Source organism: Ahaetulla prasina, chromosome 13, assembly GCF_028640845.1.
Source record: "Ahaetulla prasina isolate Xishuangbanna chromosome 13, ASM2864084v1, whole genome shotgun sequence".
In the NCBI taxonomy this organism is placed as follows: domain Eukaryota; kingdom Metazoa; phylum Chordata; class Lepidosauria; order Squamata; family Colubridae; genus Ahaetulla; species Ahaetulla prasina.
Genome location: NC_080551.1, coordinates 19,686,761 through 19,703,173, shown reverse-complemented (window position 1 = coordinate 19,703,173; position 16,413 = coordinate 19,686,761). Strand labels below are relative to the sequence as shown.

The 16,413-nt window shown below is 41.9% G+C and overlaps 1 protein-coding gene across 1 annotated transcript in view; it reads left to right on the top strand.

Annotated features, from left to right (window-relative positions):
- The window catches only part of MYO5C (myosin VC), a 58,128-nt gene that overhangs the window by 20,781 nt on the left and 20,934 nt on the right, over positions 1-16,413 (top strand). The window contains exons 15-28 of the mRNA XM_058156171.1: positions 961-1,095; positions 2,754-2,851; positions 4,077-4,163; positions 4,250-4,361; positions 4,642-4,853; positions 5,205-5,370; positions 7,167-7,313; positions 7,399-7,563; positions 9,732-9,825; positions 11,421-11,484; positions 12,801-12,981; positions 13,837-13,930; positions 15,191-15,254; positions 15,350-15,430. Coding sequence (XP_058012154.1) covers positions 961-1,095; positions 2,754-2,851; positions 4,077-4,163; positions 4,250-4,361; positions 4,642-4,853; positions 5,205-5,370; positions 7,167-7,313; positions 7,399-7,563; positions 9,732-9,825; positions 11,421-11,484; positions 12,801-12,981; positions 13,837-13,930; positions 15,191-15,254; positions 15,350-15,430 — 1,700 coding nt within the window. The remainder of the gene's footprint in view (positions 1-960; positions 1,096-2,753; positions 2,852-4,076; positions 4,164-4,249; positions 4,362-4,641; positions 4,854-5,204; positions 5,371-7,166; positions 7,314-7,398; positions 7,564-9,731; positions 9,826-11,420; positions 11,485-12,800; positions 12,982-13,836; positions 13,931-15,190; positions 15,255-15,349; positions 15,431-16,413) is intronic.

Below are 16,413 nucleotides of genomic sequence, written 5' to 3'. Positions count from 1 at the left end.
AATTTATCGCAGCTCAACTCCATCCTTTTTTGGATGCTTAAACCTCAAGTGACACAACACAGGGATGCCTCTAGCAATGTCTGGCCAGAACTGAATGTGTCCACCTGATCAAGTCATTGTGAGCGGAAAGTTCGCTCTGCCAAGCCCTGTGTCAACCTTGCAAGGTAGACCAAACAGGAAGCATGGCCAGATAAGCTAAGTCTTTGTTGTTAGTTGCAAAGTCATGTCCGACCCATCGCAACCCCCATGGACAACGTTCCTCCAGGCCTTCCTGTCCTCTACCATCTTCTGGAGTCCATTTACGCTCACGCCGACTGTGACTCCATCCAGCCACCTCCTTCTCTATCGTCCCGTTCTTCTTTTGCCCTCAATCTTTCCCAGAGAGTCCTTCCTTCTCATTAGGTGGCCAAAGTATTTGAGTTTCCTCTTCAGGTTCTGTCCTTCTAAAGAGCAGTCAGGGTTGATCTCCTCTAGGATCAGTGGTGGGTTGCCCCCGGTTCAGACCGGTTCGCAAGAAGTAGTAAAACCGGTGGGAGGCTCCCCCACTGACCTGGACATCATCAGGAAGCTTTTGCGCAGCGGCCCTGTTGCAAACTGGTAGTAAAGATAGGCAGAACCCATCCCTGTTTAGGACTGACTGGTGTGATCGCCTTGCAGTCCAAGGGACTCACAGGAATCTTCTCCAGCACCAGAGTTCAAAGGCCTCAATTCTTTGGCGCTCAGCCTTTCTTATGGTCCAACTTTCACAGCCGTGCATTGCAACTAAGTCGACTTTATTGTGAAGTTGCATGAAGAGGAATCTTGCAAGTCCGAAAATACATGTCTTCCCCCATTCGCTTGAAGGGCTGCTTAAAAAGTCACGGTACAAAAATTGCAACTTCTAACGGTTGTTAAACGAAAAGCTGTTAAATCGAAGACTGCCTGTCGTGCTATCTAATTTTAATTTTCATCTCTTTGTAGTTTCGGCTCTTTGCAAACTTCTTCCAGGATGGTCCAGTCCCTCTTTCCCCGTTCAACTCTGCAATCAAAGTTAAGTCTGCAAAAACAGTGATTGTGTCACCTAACAAACAGTTCCGTGCAACTGTTGGAAGTAAGGTATTTTTGTTTTAGATTCAAGTTACCAAGTTTGAGAAACACTGAGATTTAAAAAAAAATAAATGCATGCAGGATTGTTCTAGTTCTTGGATCTATTTTCTTACTTTGCCTTAAACAATCTAAGGCTGGGAAGGAATTTGGGGCTGAACTGAAGGGTTGAACGAAGAGGAGCGGAAAGCGGGAGGAGGCTAAAAGAGATATGGCAGATGGACCCCCAAACAGTGGTGGAATTCAAATTTTTTTACTACTGGTTCTGTGGGCGTGGCTTGGTGGGCGAGGTGTGGCTTGGTGGGCATGGCATGGGAAGAATATGGCAAAATCTCTATTCCCACCCCACTCCAGTGGAAGGATATTGCAAAATCCCCGTTCCCTCCCCACTTCTGGGGGAAGGATACTGCAAAATCCCCATTCCCTCCCCACTCCAGGAGAAGGATACTGCAAAATCTCTATTCCCTCCCCATTCCAGGGGAAGGATACGGCAAAATCTCTATTCCCTCCCCATTCCAGGGGAAGGATATTGCAAAATCCCCATTCCCTCCCCACTCCAGGAGAAGGATACTGCAAAATCCCCATTCCTCCCGACTCCAGGGAAGGATACTGCAAAATCCCATTCCTCCCATTCCAGGGAAGGATACTGCAAAATCCCGTTCCTCCCCACTTCTGGGGAAGGATACTGCAAAATCTCCATTCCTCCCACTCCAGGGAAGGATACTGCAAAATCCCGTTCCTCCCACTTCTGGGGAAGGATATTGCAAAATCTCCATTCCTCCCACTCCAGGAAGGATACTGCAAAATCCCATTCCTCCCATTCCAGGGAAGGATATTGCAAAATCTCCATTCCTCCCACTCCAGGAGAAGGATACTGCAAAATCCCATTCCTCCCATTCCAGGGGAAGGATACGGCAAAATCTCTATTCCCTCCCCATTCCAGGGGAAGGATATTGCAAAATCCCCATTCCCTCCCCACTCCAGGAGAAGGATACTGCAAAATCCCCATTCCCTCCCCATTCCAGGGGAAGGATACTGCAAAATCCCCGTTCCCTCCCCACTTCTGGGGGAAGGATATTGCAAAATCTCCATTCCCTCCCCACTCCAGGGGAAGGATACTGCAAAATCCCCATTCCCTCCCCATTCCAGGGGAAGGATACTGCAAAATCCCTGTTCCCTCCCCACTTCTGGGGGAAGGATACTGCAAAATCTCCATTCCCTCCCCGCTCCAGGGGAAGGATATTGCAAAATCCCCGTTCCCACCCCACTTCAGGGGAAGGATACTGCAAAATCCCCATTCCCACCCCACTCCAGGGGAAGCATACTGCAAAATCCCCATTCCCACCCCACTCCAGGGGGAAGGATATTGCATAGCCTCCATTCCCACCCTATTCTGGGGCCAGCCAGAGGTGGTATTTGCCAGTTCTCCAAACTACTCAAAATTTCTGCTAGCAGTTCTCCAGAACCTGCTGAATTTCATCCCTGCCCCCAAACCTCCATCTTCCAGGATCATTGAGTTTCTGTATACTCATTTGCTTTGACAGTAAGGGCTGTCATTAGTATGAAGCTTGTAATAAATAACATATCTTCCATTCATAAACTAGCCGAAAAGATGTTGCTGTATTCTAAAAGTTCAAACAAAATTTTTTTTTTTTTTTACTATATTTCAGTTTCGCAGTTCCTTATATTTATTAATGGAGACTCTTAATGCCACCACACCACATTATGTCCGGTGCATAAAACCGAATGATCAAAAGTTAGCATTTGAGTGAGTATGAAAGAAAACAATTTAAACATATATCATATGTATTGAACCGAATTTATAGATGATGTTGTGGCCGGCCAGCAGATCTGGCAGCAGATTCGGACAGTGAGGAGGTTAGGGAGGAACATGGGCCAGTCCTGGAGTCTGGGGAAGGCCCTGAGGAGGGCTTTGCATCGGAGGCAGAGATGGGGCCAGGGTCGTATGTCAGTTATCAGCTGCCTTCAGAGTTGGACATCAGTGGGGCAGAAGAACAGCTGGACCCTGTTCCCAGTGTGCGCATGCACAGAGTTGCCAGACGAAGGGAACAGGTGAAGAACAAGGGTCGACTTGGGAGTAAGGCCACAGGTGGACGATGAAGAGCCCCTCCCAGAGGGAATAAAAGAGGAGCAAAAGGGGAGTGGCGCTTGCAGGAGACAATTAGTTTACTTAATTTTTCCCTCCAAGACTCTTTGCCAAATTTTGAAGATATCGGCCTGGCAGCTCTCCAAGCCAGAGAAGGTCTGTGACAGTAAATTCTCCCTTGAAAGACTTTGTTGGAGATGAATGAGAGGAATTCACTGTTTGTTTAATAAAAGGGTTTTTTGTTGGGAGAAGGAATCTGCTTCGTGGTTTGGGGAAGCCTAGGTCAGAGCAGATGCTCATGTGCCTGTTCTTAGGAAAATTCCTACGGAATACGATTCATATTTAGAATTGTATGAGTTGAAAGTTCGTTTTATAAATGAGATGGTGAACTCCAAGGTTGCGAAGCCCCGAGCAAAAGGTCCATTAAAGAACAGAAGGGCTGGAATTAAAAAACATCGGCATTAAATTATGGGGAAAAGAAAATTATACCTTCATGTTGATAGAAATGATCAATTGCAGCTTATTTCTAATGTACGTAAAGATGCTTATCTGGCTTTTAGCCAAGTCTGGATTTCGTGCAACGGTACTAAGGGTCCAGAAAATATTGACGGGGTCTTGTCAGCAAGCTCAACCACGTGATCGTATCTACTGTGAGCTATCATCTCCTCCACTGTAGCTCTCAACCCTCAAAGAATGGCACCTGGAATGTAAAAATGGTATATCCCTCCTTCACAATTAAATAATTTATTTTACCATGGAATTCACAATCAACCATTTGCTCCTAGTTTGTTCCGTATTGAATGTGATATGTAGCTTATAAAAGGACAGGACACACTTGTCCTTCAATTGGGCAGAAATCAGTTGTTCTTCTTTTCTTCTCCTTTAGATTTGACTCCAAAAGGGTGGTCCAGCAATTACGAGCATGTGGGGTGTTAGAAACCATTCGCATAAGCTCTCAGAGTTACCCCTCAAGGTATGATGTGATACCTCCAGTGCTTCAAAAGGCTGACTTTCTCATCTCTTTGATTGACCAATCCCAATGTTCTCCTCCTTTGACAGATGGACTTATATTGAGTTTTACAGCCGTTACAGCATTCTCATGTCTCAAAGTGAACTGTCTCTAACGGACAAGAAACACATTTGCAAGATGGTTTTGCAACGGCTCATCCAGGTCAGGAGTTCTCTTAACCATCCCTAGTTGTAGGAGGACAGAAGGAATGGCCACAAGACACTGTAAATGGCCATTTAGGTTGGCAAGCACCTAAAATGTGATTTTATGACCACAGAGGGTGTGTATGTGTGTGTGTGTGTATGGTTAATATAACTTCCCAAACAGGTCATAAATAGTTTTTGGGGCGATCCATCATAACTTTGAATAGTTACAAGTCAAGGATTACTTATATCTTCTCCGAAATTATTCTGATTTCTTTTTCTATTTTTTTTCTCTCCAGGATCCAAGTCAATATCAATTTGGCAGGACCAAGATTTTTTTTAGAGCGGGTCAGGTTGCCTATTTGGAAAAAGTGCGCTCAGATCGCCTGAGGCAAGCGTGCATCATGGTTCAGAAGAACATCCGAGGTTGGCTTCAAAGGAAGAAGTTCCTCCGTGTCAGACAAGCTGCGGTCATCATACAACAATACTTCCGCGGACAGAGGACTTTACGGTATTTGCAAGGAGCAAGTAAACTGGTCCTTCATTGATTAATGGGAACCTTTCCAATCAACATATTTTGCAGCAATTGACTGGGTTAGACAAGGGGTCTCCAAACATGGCAACTTTAAAGACTTGTGGACTTCAACTCCCAGAATTCCCCAGCTGGCTGGGGAATTCTGGGAGTTGAAGTCCACAAGTGTTTAAATTACCACGTTTGGAAACACACACACACACACACTGGGTTAGATCCATGAGACAGATCCAAACAATAATGGTTGGGTAGAAAGCACTTTCTTGAGAAGGTGTCTTCAAGGAAGACTTTCACTTACTAAACATCTTATTCTTGTTTTTTTTTCTCCAGGAAAGCTATAACTGCCAGGGCCCTGAAGGAAACCTGGGCTGCCATAGTTATCCAGAAATACAGCCGAGGATATTTAGTGCGCAGACTTTGCCAACTCATCCGTGTGGCAGCTTTGACGATCCAGGCCTTCGTGCGAGGATTTCTAGCAAGGAAGAAATACAGGAAGGTAACAATTCATTGAAATGGAGTTTAGCTAGGACCCATCGTTGGTGTTTCATAGAATAGAATAGAATAGAATAGAATAGAATAGAACAGAACAGAACAGAACAGAACAGAACAGAACAGAACAGAACAGAATAGAATAGAATAGAATTTTTTATTGGCCAAGTGTGATTGGACACACAAGGAATTTGTCTTGGTGCATAGACTCTCAGTGTACATAAAAGAAAAGATACATTCATCAAGAATCATAGGGTACAACACTTAATGATAGTCATAGGGTACAAATCAGCAATCAGGAAACTATCAATATCAATATAAATCGTAAGGATACAAGCGACAAAGTTACAGTCATACAGTCATAAGCGGGAGGAGATGGGTGATAGGAACAATGAGAAGATAAATAGTAATGCAGACTTAGTAAATAGTTTGACAGTGTTGAGGGAATGATTTGTTTAGCAGAGTGATGGCCTTCGGGAAGAAACTATTCTTGTGTCTAGTTGTTCTGGTGTGCAGTGCTCTATAGCGTCGTTTTGAGGGTAGGAGTTGAAACAGTTTATGTCCAGGATGTGAGGGGTCTGTAGATATTTTCACAGCCCTCTTTTTGACTCCTGCAGTATCCAGGTCCTCAATGGAAGGCATGTTGGTAGCCATTGTTTTTTCTGCAGTTCTAATGATCCTCTGAAGTCTGTGTCTGTCTTGTTGGGTTGCAGAACCAAACCAGACAGTTATAGAGGTGCAGATGACAGACTCAGTAATTCCTCTTTAGAACTGGATCAGCAGCTTTTCACAATACAGATGTTCTTCATATTTATTATTCAGTAAGGAACAAGGGGGCTTTGCTTCACAGTAGCTCCTTTGCAATGCCTTAACAACATCCTACAGAGGCAAGATGAGAGTTTTTCCTGGTGATCAGCAACCTCTGATTAACTGGAATTAGAACATGTTGTAAAGCATCCAATTTTGATCGCCATGACATGAAAAATACTTTGAGACTTTAGAAAGAGTGCAGAGAAGAGCAATGAAGATGATTAGAGAGGGCTGAAGGCTAAAACATACGATGAAGTGTTGCAGGAATTGGGTATGTCTAGTTTAATGAAAAGAAGGACTAGGGGAGACATGATAGCAGTGTTCCAACATCTCAGGGACTTCCACAAAGAAGAGGGAGTCAAGCTATTCTCCAAAGCACCTGAGGGCAGGACAAGAAGCAATGAGTGGAAACTAATCAAGGAGAGAAGCAACTTAGAACTAAGGAGAAATTTCCTGACAGTTAGAACAATTAATAAGTGAAATAACTTGCCTCCAGAAGTTGTGAATGTTCCAACACTGGAAGTTTTTAAGAAGAGTTTGGATAACCATTTGTCTGAAGGGGTGTAGGGTTTCCTGCCTGAGCAGGGGGTTGGAAAAAAGACCTCCAAGGTCCCGTCCAATTCTGTTATTCTGTCTTTCTATTACGTGTGAGGTGAAGTGTAGCTGAGGAAGCAATAAATAAGAACATAATAGGGTACTCTTCATTTCCCATTGACTGCTATTGAAACTTATCATTGCCTTTGTCACTTATCATTAAGTGAAACTTATCATTGCCTGTGTTTAGGACTTGGTGTGTTTTCCATACTGGTTACCTTTACTCGCTCTCTCTGTTACACTCTTTGCGGATGAATTTATTTTCAATTTAAGCAAATTAGTCAACTATTCCCTGAACCAGAGGGTTATTAAATGATGAGGCGTGCTGTCAGTTTGCTCACCTGCTCCGCAAAGGAGACGGTGGTTTCTAAATTTGATAAATGAAATTTTCTTATGAAGATGCTTGAAGAACAGAAAGCTTTAATCCTCCAGAAGTATGCTCGGGCATGGCTGGCCAGACGCCGATTCCAGAGCATTCGCCGTTTCGTCCTGAACATCCAGCTTTCATACAGAGTCCAGCGGCTGCAGAAGAAACTGGAAGAGCAGGTAGTGAAGAAGTCCCACCTTCATTCAGATAACTTCATGCATTTTTATTGATCTTGCCTAATGGATGCTTTTATCCTGGTTTTAGAATAAGGAAAACCATAGTTTGTTGGAAAAGCTGACCATCCTTGCTTCAAGTCACTCCAGTGATCTAGATACCATTCAAAAACTTCAACAGAATCTTGAAAAATTAACCGGGCAGAGGAAAATATCTGAAGAAAATGAAAAGAGGAACAGAATGGGCTATGAACAGGTAAGGCGTAAGAGAATGGAGGGAAGTCTGCAGTGGGGGTACCCCAAGGCTCTGTTTTAGGCCCAGTACTCTTCAACATCTTCATCAGTGACTTGGATGAGGGGATAGATAGGGAACTCATCAAATTTGCAGATGACACCAAATTGGCAGGAATAGCCAACACTCCAGAAGATAGGCTCAAGATACAGAAGGCTCTTGACAGACTTGAACATTGGGCGCTATCTAACAAAATGAAATTCAACGGTGAAAAAAGTGAGGTTCTACATTTAGGCATGAAAAACAAAATGCCCAGGGACAGTATATGTGGTACCTCACTCAATAGTAGTAACTACAAGAGGGATCTTGGAGTCCTAGTGGACAACTATTTAAATATGAGCCAACAGTGTGCAGCAGCTGCCAAAAAAGCCAACACAATCCTAGCCTGCATAAACAGAGGGATAGAATCAAGATCACAGGAAGTGTTAATACCACTTTATAATGCCTTGATAAGGCTACATTGGAATACGGCATTCAGTTTTGGTCGCCACAATATAAAAAAGATGTTGAGATTCTAGAAAGAGCGCAGAGAAGAGCAACAAAGCTGATTAGGGGACTGGAGGCTAAAACATAGGAAGAACGGTTGCTGGAACTGGGTATGTCTAGTTTAATGAAAAGAAGGACTAGGGGAGACAGGATAGCAGCCTTCCAATATCTCAGAGGCTGCCCCAAAGAAGAGGGAGTCAAGCTATTCTCCGAAGCACCTGTGGGTAGAACAAGAAACAACGGGTGGAAACTGATCAAGGAAAGAAGCAACTTAGAACTAAGGAGAAATTTCCTGACAGTTAGAACAATTAATCAGTGGAACAACTTGCCTCCAGAAGTTGTGAATGCTCCAACACTGGAAGTTTTTAAGAAGATATTGGACAACCATTTGTCTGAAGTGGTGTAGGGTTTCCTGCCTAAGCAGGGGATTGGACTAGAAGACCTCCAAGGTCCCTTCCAACTCTTGTTATTCTCTTCTCTTCTATTTTAATCTAGATCGCAGAATGTACAGTTTCAACAGTTTGTTTAGTGACTGTTCAAAGTTACAATGGCCCTGAAAAAAGTTGAGTTAGGACCATTTTTCATACTTAACGTCCATTGCAGCCTCCACACGGTCATGTTATTAAAATTCAGATCCTGGTTCGTATTTATGACCGTTGCAGTGTCCCGAGGGGGTCATATGATCCCCTTTTGCGACCTTCTGACAAGCAAAACCCATGGAGAAGCCGGATTCACTCAACAACCATGCCACTAATTTAACTAGTGCAGTGACTCACTTAACAACAGAAGAAAGAAAGGTCATAAAATGCTCACTTAACAAATGTCTCACTTAGCAACAGAAATTTTGTGCTCAGTTGGGGTTGTAAGTCAAGGTCTACCTTTATAGAATAGAATAGAATAGAATTTTATTGGCCAAGTGTGATTGGACACACAAGGAATTTGTCTTGGTGCAGATGCTCTCAGTGTACATAAAAGAAAAGATACCTTCATCAAGGTACAACATTTACAACACAATTGATGGTCAATATATCAATATAAATCATAAGGATTGCCAGCAACAAGTTATAGTCATACGGTCATAAGTGGAAGGAGATGGGTGATGGGAACTATGAAACAATTAATAGTAGTGCAGATTCAGTAAATAGTCTGACAGTGTTGAGGGAATTATTTGTTTAGCAGAGTGATGGCCTTCGGGAAAAAACTGTTCTTGTGTCTAGTTGTTCTGGTGTGCAGTGCTCTATAGCGTCGTTTTGAGGGTAGGAGTTGAAACAGTTTATGTCCAGGATGCGAGGGATCTGCAAATATTTTCACGGCCCTCTTCTTGATTCGTGCAGGTCCTCAATGGAAGGCAAGTTGGTAGCAATTATTTTTTCTGCAGTTCTAATTATCCTCTGAAGTCTGTGTTTTTCTTGTTGGGTTGCAGAACCGAACCAGACAGTTATAGAGGTGCAAATGACAGACTCAATAATTCCTCTGTAGAATTGGATCAGCAGCTCCTTGGGCAGACAAAATAGACAGGTTTTTAAAGGGGAAAGAAAAATTAGTTTATGAGCAATGTGATTCAGCCAACCACGGAGAGAAAAAAATAGTTTTAAAATAAATGAATTTTCACGTATTGTTTTTCTTGCTGTATCTTCTCCTTATAGAGGGTCTCAGCACTTGAAAACCACAACTTAGGGCTACAGGAAGAGAAGAAGAAGCTGGAAAAAGAACTTCAAAAGAAAACCGAGGAAATGAAAGGTAAGAATATTCTGAGAATTAGTTGCTACTTTGATCTTTTCATACTAGCTTCATAATAAGCAATAATATAAAGCCGAATTTACCAGCCAGAATCTTGAACACAAACGCAGTTTTGGCGTTGTGTGTTGAGTGAATCCTATCTTTCTGCCTTGCAAACTCCGGTTTATAGTTCTTATATTATGTGAATTAAGATTTAGGGCTTGCAAAGCATGGTTACGACCACTAGCCTAAAAATATAATATCCAGTAATAAAGGAACAAGAGATTTAAAAAAAAAAACAGATCAAAGGACACAATATAGAATAGAATAGAATAGAATTCTTTATTGGCCAACTGTGATTGGACACACAAGGAATTTGTCTTGGTGCATATGCTCTCAGTGTACAGAAAAGAAAAGATACGTTCGTCAAGAATCATAAGGTACAACACTTAATTATAGTCATGGGGAAACAGTCAATATAAATCTTAAGGATACCAGCAACAAAGTTACAGTCATACAGTTATAAGTGAGAGGAGATGGGTGATAGGAACGATGAGAAGATTAATAGTAATTTTTTTTAATTTGCATTTATATCCCGCCCTTCTCCGAAGACTCAGGGTGGCTTACACTATGTTAGCAATAGTCTTCATTCTATTTGTATATTTATATACAAAGTCAACTTATTGCCCCCAACAATCTGGGTCCTCATTTTACCTGCCTTATAAAGGATGGAAGGCTGAGTCAACCTTGGGCCTGGTGGGACTAGAACCTGCAGTAATTGCAAGCAGCTGCTGTTAATAACAGACTGTCTTACCAGTCTGAGCCACAGAGGCCCTAATGCAGACTTAGTGAATAGTTTGACAGCGTTGAGGGAATTATTTGTTTAGCAAAGCGATGGCATGCGGTGAAAAGCTATCCTTGTGTCTAGTTGTTCTGGTGTGCAGTGCTCTACAGTGTCGTTTTGAGGGTAGGAGTCAAAACAGTTTATGTTCAGGATGTGAGGGGTCTGTAGATATTTTCACAGCCCTCTTTTTGACTCGTTCAGTATACAGGTCCTCAATAGAAGGCAGGTTGGTAGCCACTGTTTTTTCTGCAGTTCTAATTATCCTCTGAAATCTGTGTCTGTCTTGTTGGGTTGCAAAACCCAACCAGATAGTTATAGAGGTGCAGATGGCAGACTCCGTAATTCCTCTTTAGAACTGAATCAGCAGCTTTTCACAATACAAATGTTCTTATAACCATACTTGGGAAAAAAAAAATCTTGGCATTTAACTAAATAAATGCCTTTTTCCATGATAGTTGGCAGATATATAAGTTTTAAGATCAGTACAACTGGAAGGCAACAACTTTAATGCTTTAATATTAAATTCAGTTTTTGATAAGTACAGATTTGACTTTTTAGAAAATTATAAAGTTTCTCCCATTCATTGTAGACTGCTATGTAAACTTATAATTTTTATATAAAATTATAAGTTTATATAAAAAAATTATAAGTTTAATTTTTATATAAAATTAAACTTTCTAAGCTTTGTGTGATAGTTTTTAAAATGACATCTGGCTTAATTTCAATTATGCTATTCTGCTTTTTTTTAAATGTAAGTATTATCTTTCTTCAGATAAACTGGATAATTTGACGAAGCAGTTATTCTCTGACGTTCAAAGAGAGGAAAGGCAACGAATGTATGGAATTTAACTTCTTATTTTCAAATTGCCGTTTTCTTAAAAGTATTGGTTTCCTTGTTTGCAAAGGAAGTGAATTATTTTAAAAAAGAGCGAAGAGGTATTAATTTAAGTAGGACGTATAAGCAGGAAGTATGCATACTTCGTTCTAAAAATACAGGGTCAATCCTGAAAAAATTAGTATGACTCTCCAGCCGTGGGAAAGTTTGCAAAGAATAATTGGGCTTATTTATATGAGCTTTTCGCACGAAAATAAATTTAGAAATTAAGAGCATTTAACAAGGCCTGCTGTTATAGTTCCAGATCTCCAGGGGGAGCAATCACAGTACAACTTTTGTGATTTCTGGAATGACCTTGTAATCCTGTGGGAAGACTATTTGCCAACATCTTAATAATTATATGAGCTTTGCGCCTTCAATCCAGTGGTGAAATCCTCCGCAGGTTGCCACCAGTTCGCTGTCTGCACATGTGCGGTGTGTGCCAGATGCATGTTGCATGCGCATATGCAAAGCGCATCAAACACATACTGCACTCATGCACAGTGCACACCAAACGTGCTGTGTGTGCACATGCACAGTGCGCACCAAACATGTGCTGCATGTGGAAAAAGGAGCCGTTTGAAGGTAAGTAGAACAGTGAGGGTGGGGGAACAGCTGTGCCGCGCAATTTAGATTCGCTAGAAAGCAGGATTTTCTGCTTTCTAGCGAATATAAATCGTGCGGCACAGCTGATCGTCAGAAATACCACTTCGGACAAACCAGTAGCTTTGGTTCGCCTGAACTGGTAGCTTTTATAACTACCGGTTCGCTTGAACCAATGCAAACCGGTAGCATTTCACCCCTGCTTCAATCTCATAGTGTTAGAATAAGGCAGCTCCTTGGATTTCCAAAGGATTGTCATTTAAAGATTCTTTTTTCAAAGTTACTGGCATATACATCAGTGTTTCTCAACTTTAGCAAATTTAAGATGCATGGATTTCGACTCCCAGAAATCCCCAGCCAGCAGGAGGAATTCTGGGAGTTGAAGTCCAAGAATCAAAGTTCCCAATGTTGAGAAACACATGATTCACATCTTCTGATTAAAATATGGCTGCTGAAAGAAAAGGAGTGAAAGTTATACTTCTGTAAGGCTGCTGCTTTATTGTTTCTGTTCTTTTATTATCGAGTTTTTTTTAAAAAAATAATATATTTCACCTTGTTATATATGCCTCAAACAGATATACAAGAGAGAGATTGCAGAACTGTAATTGGCTTGCGTCTTAGACGTGTAGAATTGTGTTCCTAGAAAGATGAGGATGTCCTTCTGAATCTTTGTAGAATATTGGAGAAAAATTTCCAGAGTCAAAAACAAGATTATGAAAAAAGGATAGAGTCACTCAATGCAGAAATAACTCTTCTCAAAGAGGAAAACGCTCAGCTGCAAAATCGGATTCAAGAAATGCAACAAGCTCAGGACGGTTTAAAAACAGAAATAGAAGAGCTTTCAAACCAAATAAAGGTAGGATAAGAAATGAAAAAATGATTGAGGATTTTTGGTGGATTGATGGATGTGAATTTGGGATTGTTTCTTACTTTATTCAAATTCCTGGTTTCATGTGCTGTGCGCTGTTACTCTTATATACTTATTGTTATATTCATATGCTGCATATTTTATTCTTATTTTCGCTACTCTTTCCGTACGTTTTCTACCTAAAGAATGCAGAGAAGAGCAATAAAGATGATTAGAGAGGGCTGAAGACTAAAACATACGATGAAGTGTTGCAGGAATTGGGTATGTCTAGTTTAATGAAAAGAAGGACTAGAGGAGACATGATAGCAGCCCTCCAATATCTCAGGGGCTGCCACAAAGAAGAGGGAGTCACGCTATTCTCCAAAGCACCTGAGGGCAGGACAAGAAGCAATGGGTGGAAACTGATCAAGGAAAGAAGCAACTTAGAACTAAGTAGAAATTTCCTGACAGTTAGAACAATTAATCAGTGGAACAACTGGCCTCCAGAAGTTGTGAATGCTCCAATACTGGAAGTTTTTAAGAAGATGTTGGATAACCATTGATTTGAAATGGTGTAGGGTTTCCTGCCTGAGCAGTGGGTTGGACTAGAAGACCTCCAAGGTCCCTTCCAACTCTATTATTCTATTCTATTCTATTCTATTCTATTCTATTCTATTCTATTCCATTCCATTCCATTCCATTCTATTCTATTCTCTAAGCCCAATTAAAACTTAAACATAATTCCAAATTACTGGCTGTCATTTCATCTTTGGGATTGTGGCTGTTGTAGTATTGTCCTTTTTTGTCTCATTATTTGCATCTCATTGAACGATGTCTCGTTCTATCAATGTTTAATGAACTCAGACAATCCCTGAATTGCGAAAAGAAATAGATTTCCTTCAGATTCAGAAACTGGATGTGGAGAAGCAACTACAATTCCAGAAGCGTGAAATGAGAGGTAATTGGAAAACATCACTCATTCCCATAATTAAAATGTGCCGGCAAATAGATTTCACAGTCCAAGTGCTATAATTATATAGCCTTCCGTCTTGAACTCATCTGTGGACATTTATACGATGAGTCTGGAAATACAGAGGCATTGTGCACAAAAAAAGAGGGAAATGAAGGGGTTGAAACTGAGAGAAAAAATCAGCATTTCTCAAGACTCGATAAACTGAATTAGTGGGAGATACAGTAGTGGCCATAATTGTGAAAACCTTTTGGGAAAAGTGTATTTTCTAAAACTAGCTAATAACACCACCTTTTTTTGGGTGGAGCAGTACCATAAAATTATATATCGACGGAAAGATAATTTAATCAAGAATGTAATGCCATAACTTTTATGAAGGATTTGCTATTAGAATAGCAGTTACAGTATAAAGAAGAAAAGTGAAACACGTAGAAAAAACGAGATATACAAAAATAATCACCATGTCAATTAATAGTTGGGTAACCTTTAGCACGAATGCCGGCCTTACAACGTCTTCCCACGGAGCGAACCAAGTCTTTTAGTTCTGCAGCTGTTATAATGTGAAACCAAGATTGAATGGAAGCTTCTATTAACTGGGTTTTATTGCTGGGTCACTTCTGACTAACAAGTTTCTTTAGTCGGCTCCATAGATTTTCAATTGGGTTAAGAAAGTGTGGGCTATTCCCAGGCCATTGCAACAGTGGAATATGATTATCTTGAAACTCCCCCTCAAAAAGTGGTGTTATTAGCCATCAAACCTCAAAAATACACTTTTCCCAAAAGGTTTCCACAACTTCGGTCCCTATTGTAAAACACTTCCAGTGTGACTACTTTGTGAAGAACATGGTGGGGCCATTTGTAGATCATAGATATTCTTAGTTACACCAGCTTTTTCTGACGTGATCTCTTCTTCACGTGATGGGATTCCAATTCCCAGAATTCCTTACATTAGTGTTCCTCAATCATGGCCATTTTCAGACGTGTGGACTTCAACTCCCAGAATTCCCCAGCCAGCGTGCAATGGAAATGGAAGGCAATGGTAATGGAGTCCAGAAAAGGAATTCCAGTAAATATGGAAGGCAGAAACTAGTTGAAGCTGGTTGGTAGCGATCAAGTGAAACTTGATCAGTGAAGCAAAACAATGGGTTGCCAGCAAACCCAGATGTGCAGTCAATCATTAGGACTACGTGGTCGAAGTAGAAAGCCAACATGCTTGTAACTTTTCTTTTCTCTCTCTCTCTCATTTAGAGAAGATGTCCGAGATTACAAAGCAACTCTTGGAAAGTTATGACTTTACAGACGTGAGGAGCAGGTACTGGTCTGTCTTTGTTGGCTTTCCAGAATGCAGCAGCTTCCAGTTCTTCTTTCTCCCAACCTCCCCTGTCCTTTCTGTCCCCTTACGAACAGGTTGTCCCCTGAAGATCTGCAACATTTGAATGAAGATGGCGAACTCTGGTTTGCCTATGAAGGCTTGAAAAAAGCCACACGGTGAGCTGGTATTTTCATTGGTTTGGGATATAGTCAGTGGTGGGATTCAAATAATTTAACAACCGGTTCTCTGCCCTAATGACCAGCTGGGTGGACGTGGCCATGGTGGGCGTGGCCAGGGGTGTGACAGGCACCACTCGGCCTCCTGCACCCCCCCCCGGGCCTCCTGCACCGTACCTGCAGCCCCCTGGGAGCAAAAATGGGCCGGGGGGGGCGCTGCACCCTCCTCCCATCCCATTTGGGCGTAATAGGCCTCCCTGCACTTACCTGGCAGTTAAAACAAGGCGTGTAGGGACTTCTGGAAGGGGCGGGGGGCCAGCCAGCAATTTAACAACCGGTTCAGCCGAAGTGGGGCGAACCAGTTGAATCCCACCACTGGATATAGTCTTGAGCAGGGGTGAAATCCAGTAGGTTCTGACAGGTTCTGGAGAACCAGTAGCAGAAATTTTGAGCGGCAATTTTGAGCGGAGAGCTGGCAAATACTACCTCTGGCTGGTTCCAGAGTGGGGTGGAATGGAGATTTTGCAGTATCCTTCCCCTGGAGTGGGGCGGGAGTGGGGATTTTGCAATATCCTTCCCCCAGGAGTGGGGAGGGAATGGGGATTTTGCAGTATCCTTCCCCTGCCACACCTACCAAGCCATACCATGCCCACCAAGCCACGCTCATAGAACCGGTAGTAAAAAAATTTGGCTTTCACCACTGGCCTTGAGTCACATATTGGTAGGAATTATGGAGGCACAACACTTATATCAGTTTATCGTGTCTTAGATATATTGCTCTATAGCAGTAACGTATGAACTTTAGTAGAATGAAGTACGTTCTTCAGGGTTAAAAATTGATGTCTCCTTAGCATAAGAATGACCAGTGGTGGGATTCAGCCAGTTCTATCCAGTTCAGGCGAACCGGTAACGCCAACTGCGGTAGGCCCCACCCACCCACCTGGATGTAATGCTGTCCTATTTAGCCTATTTGAGCGCACATG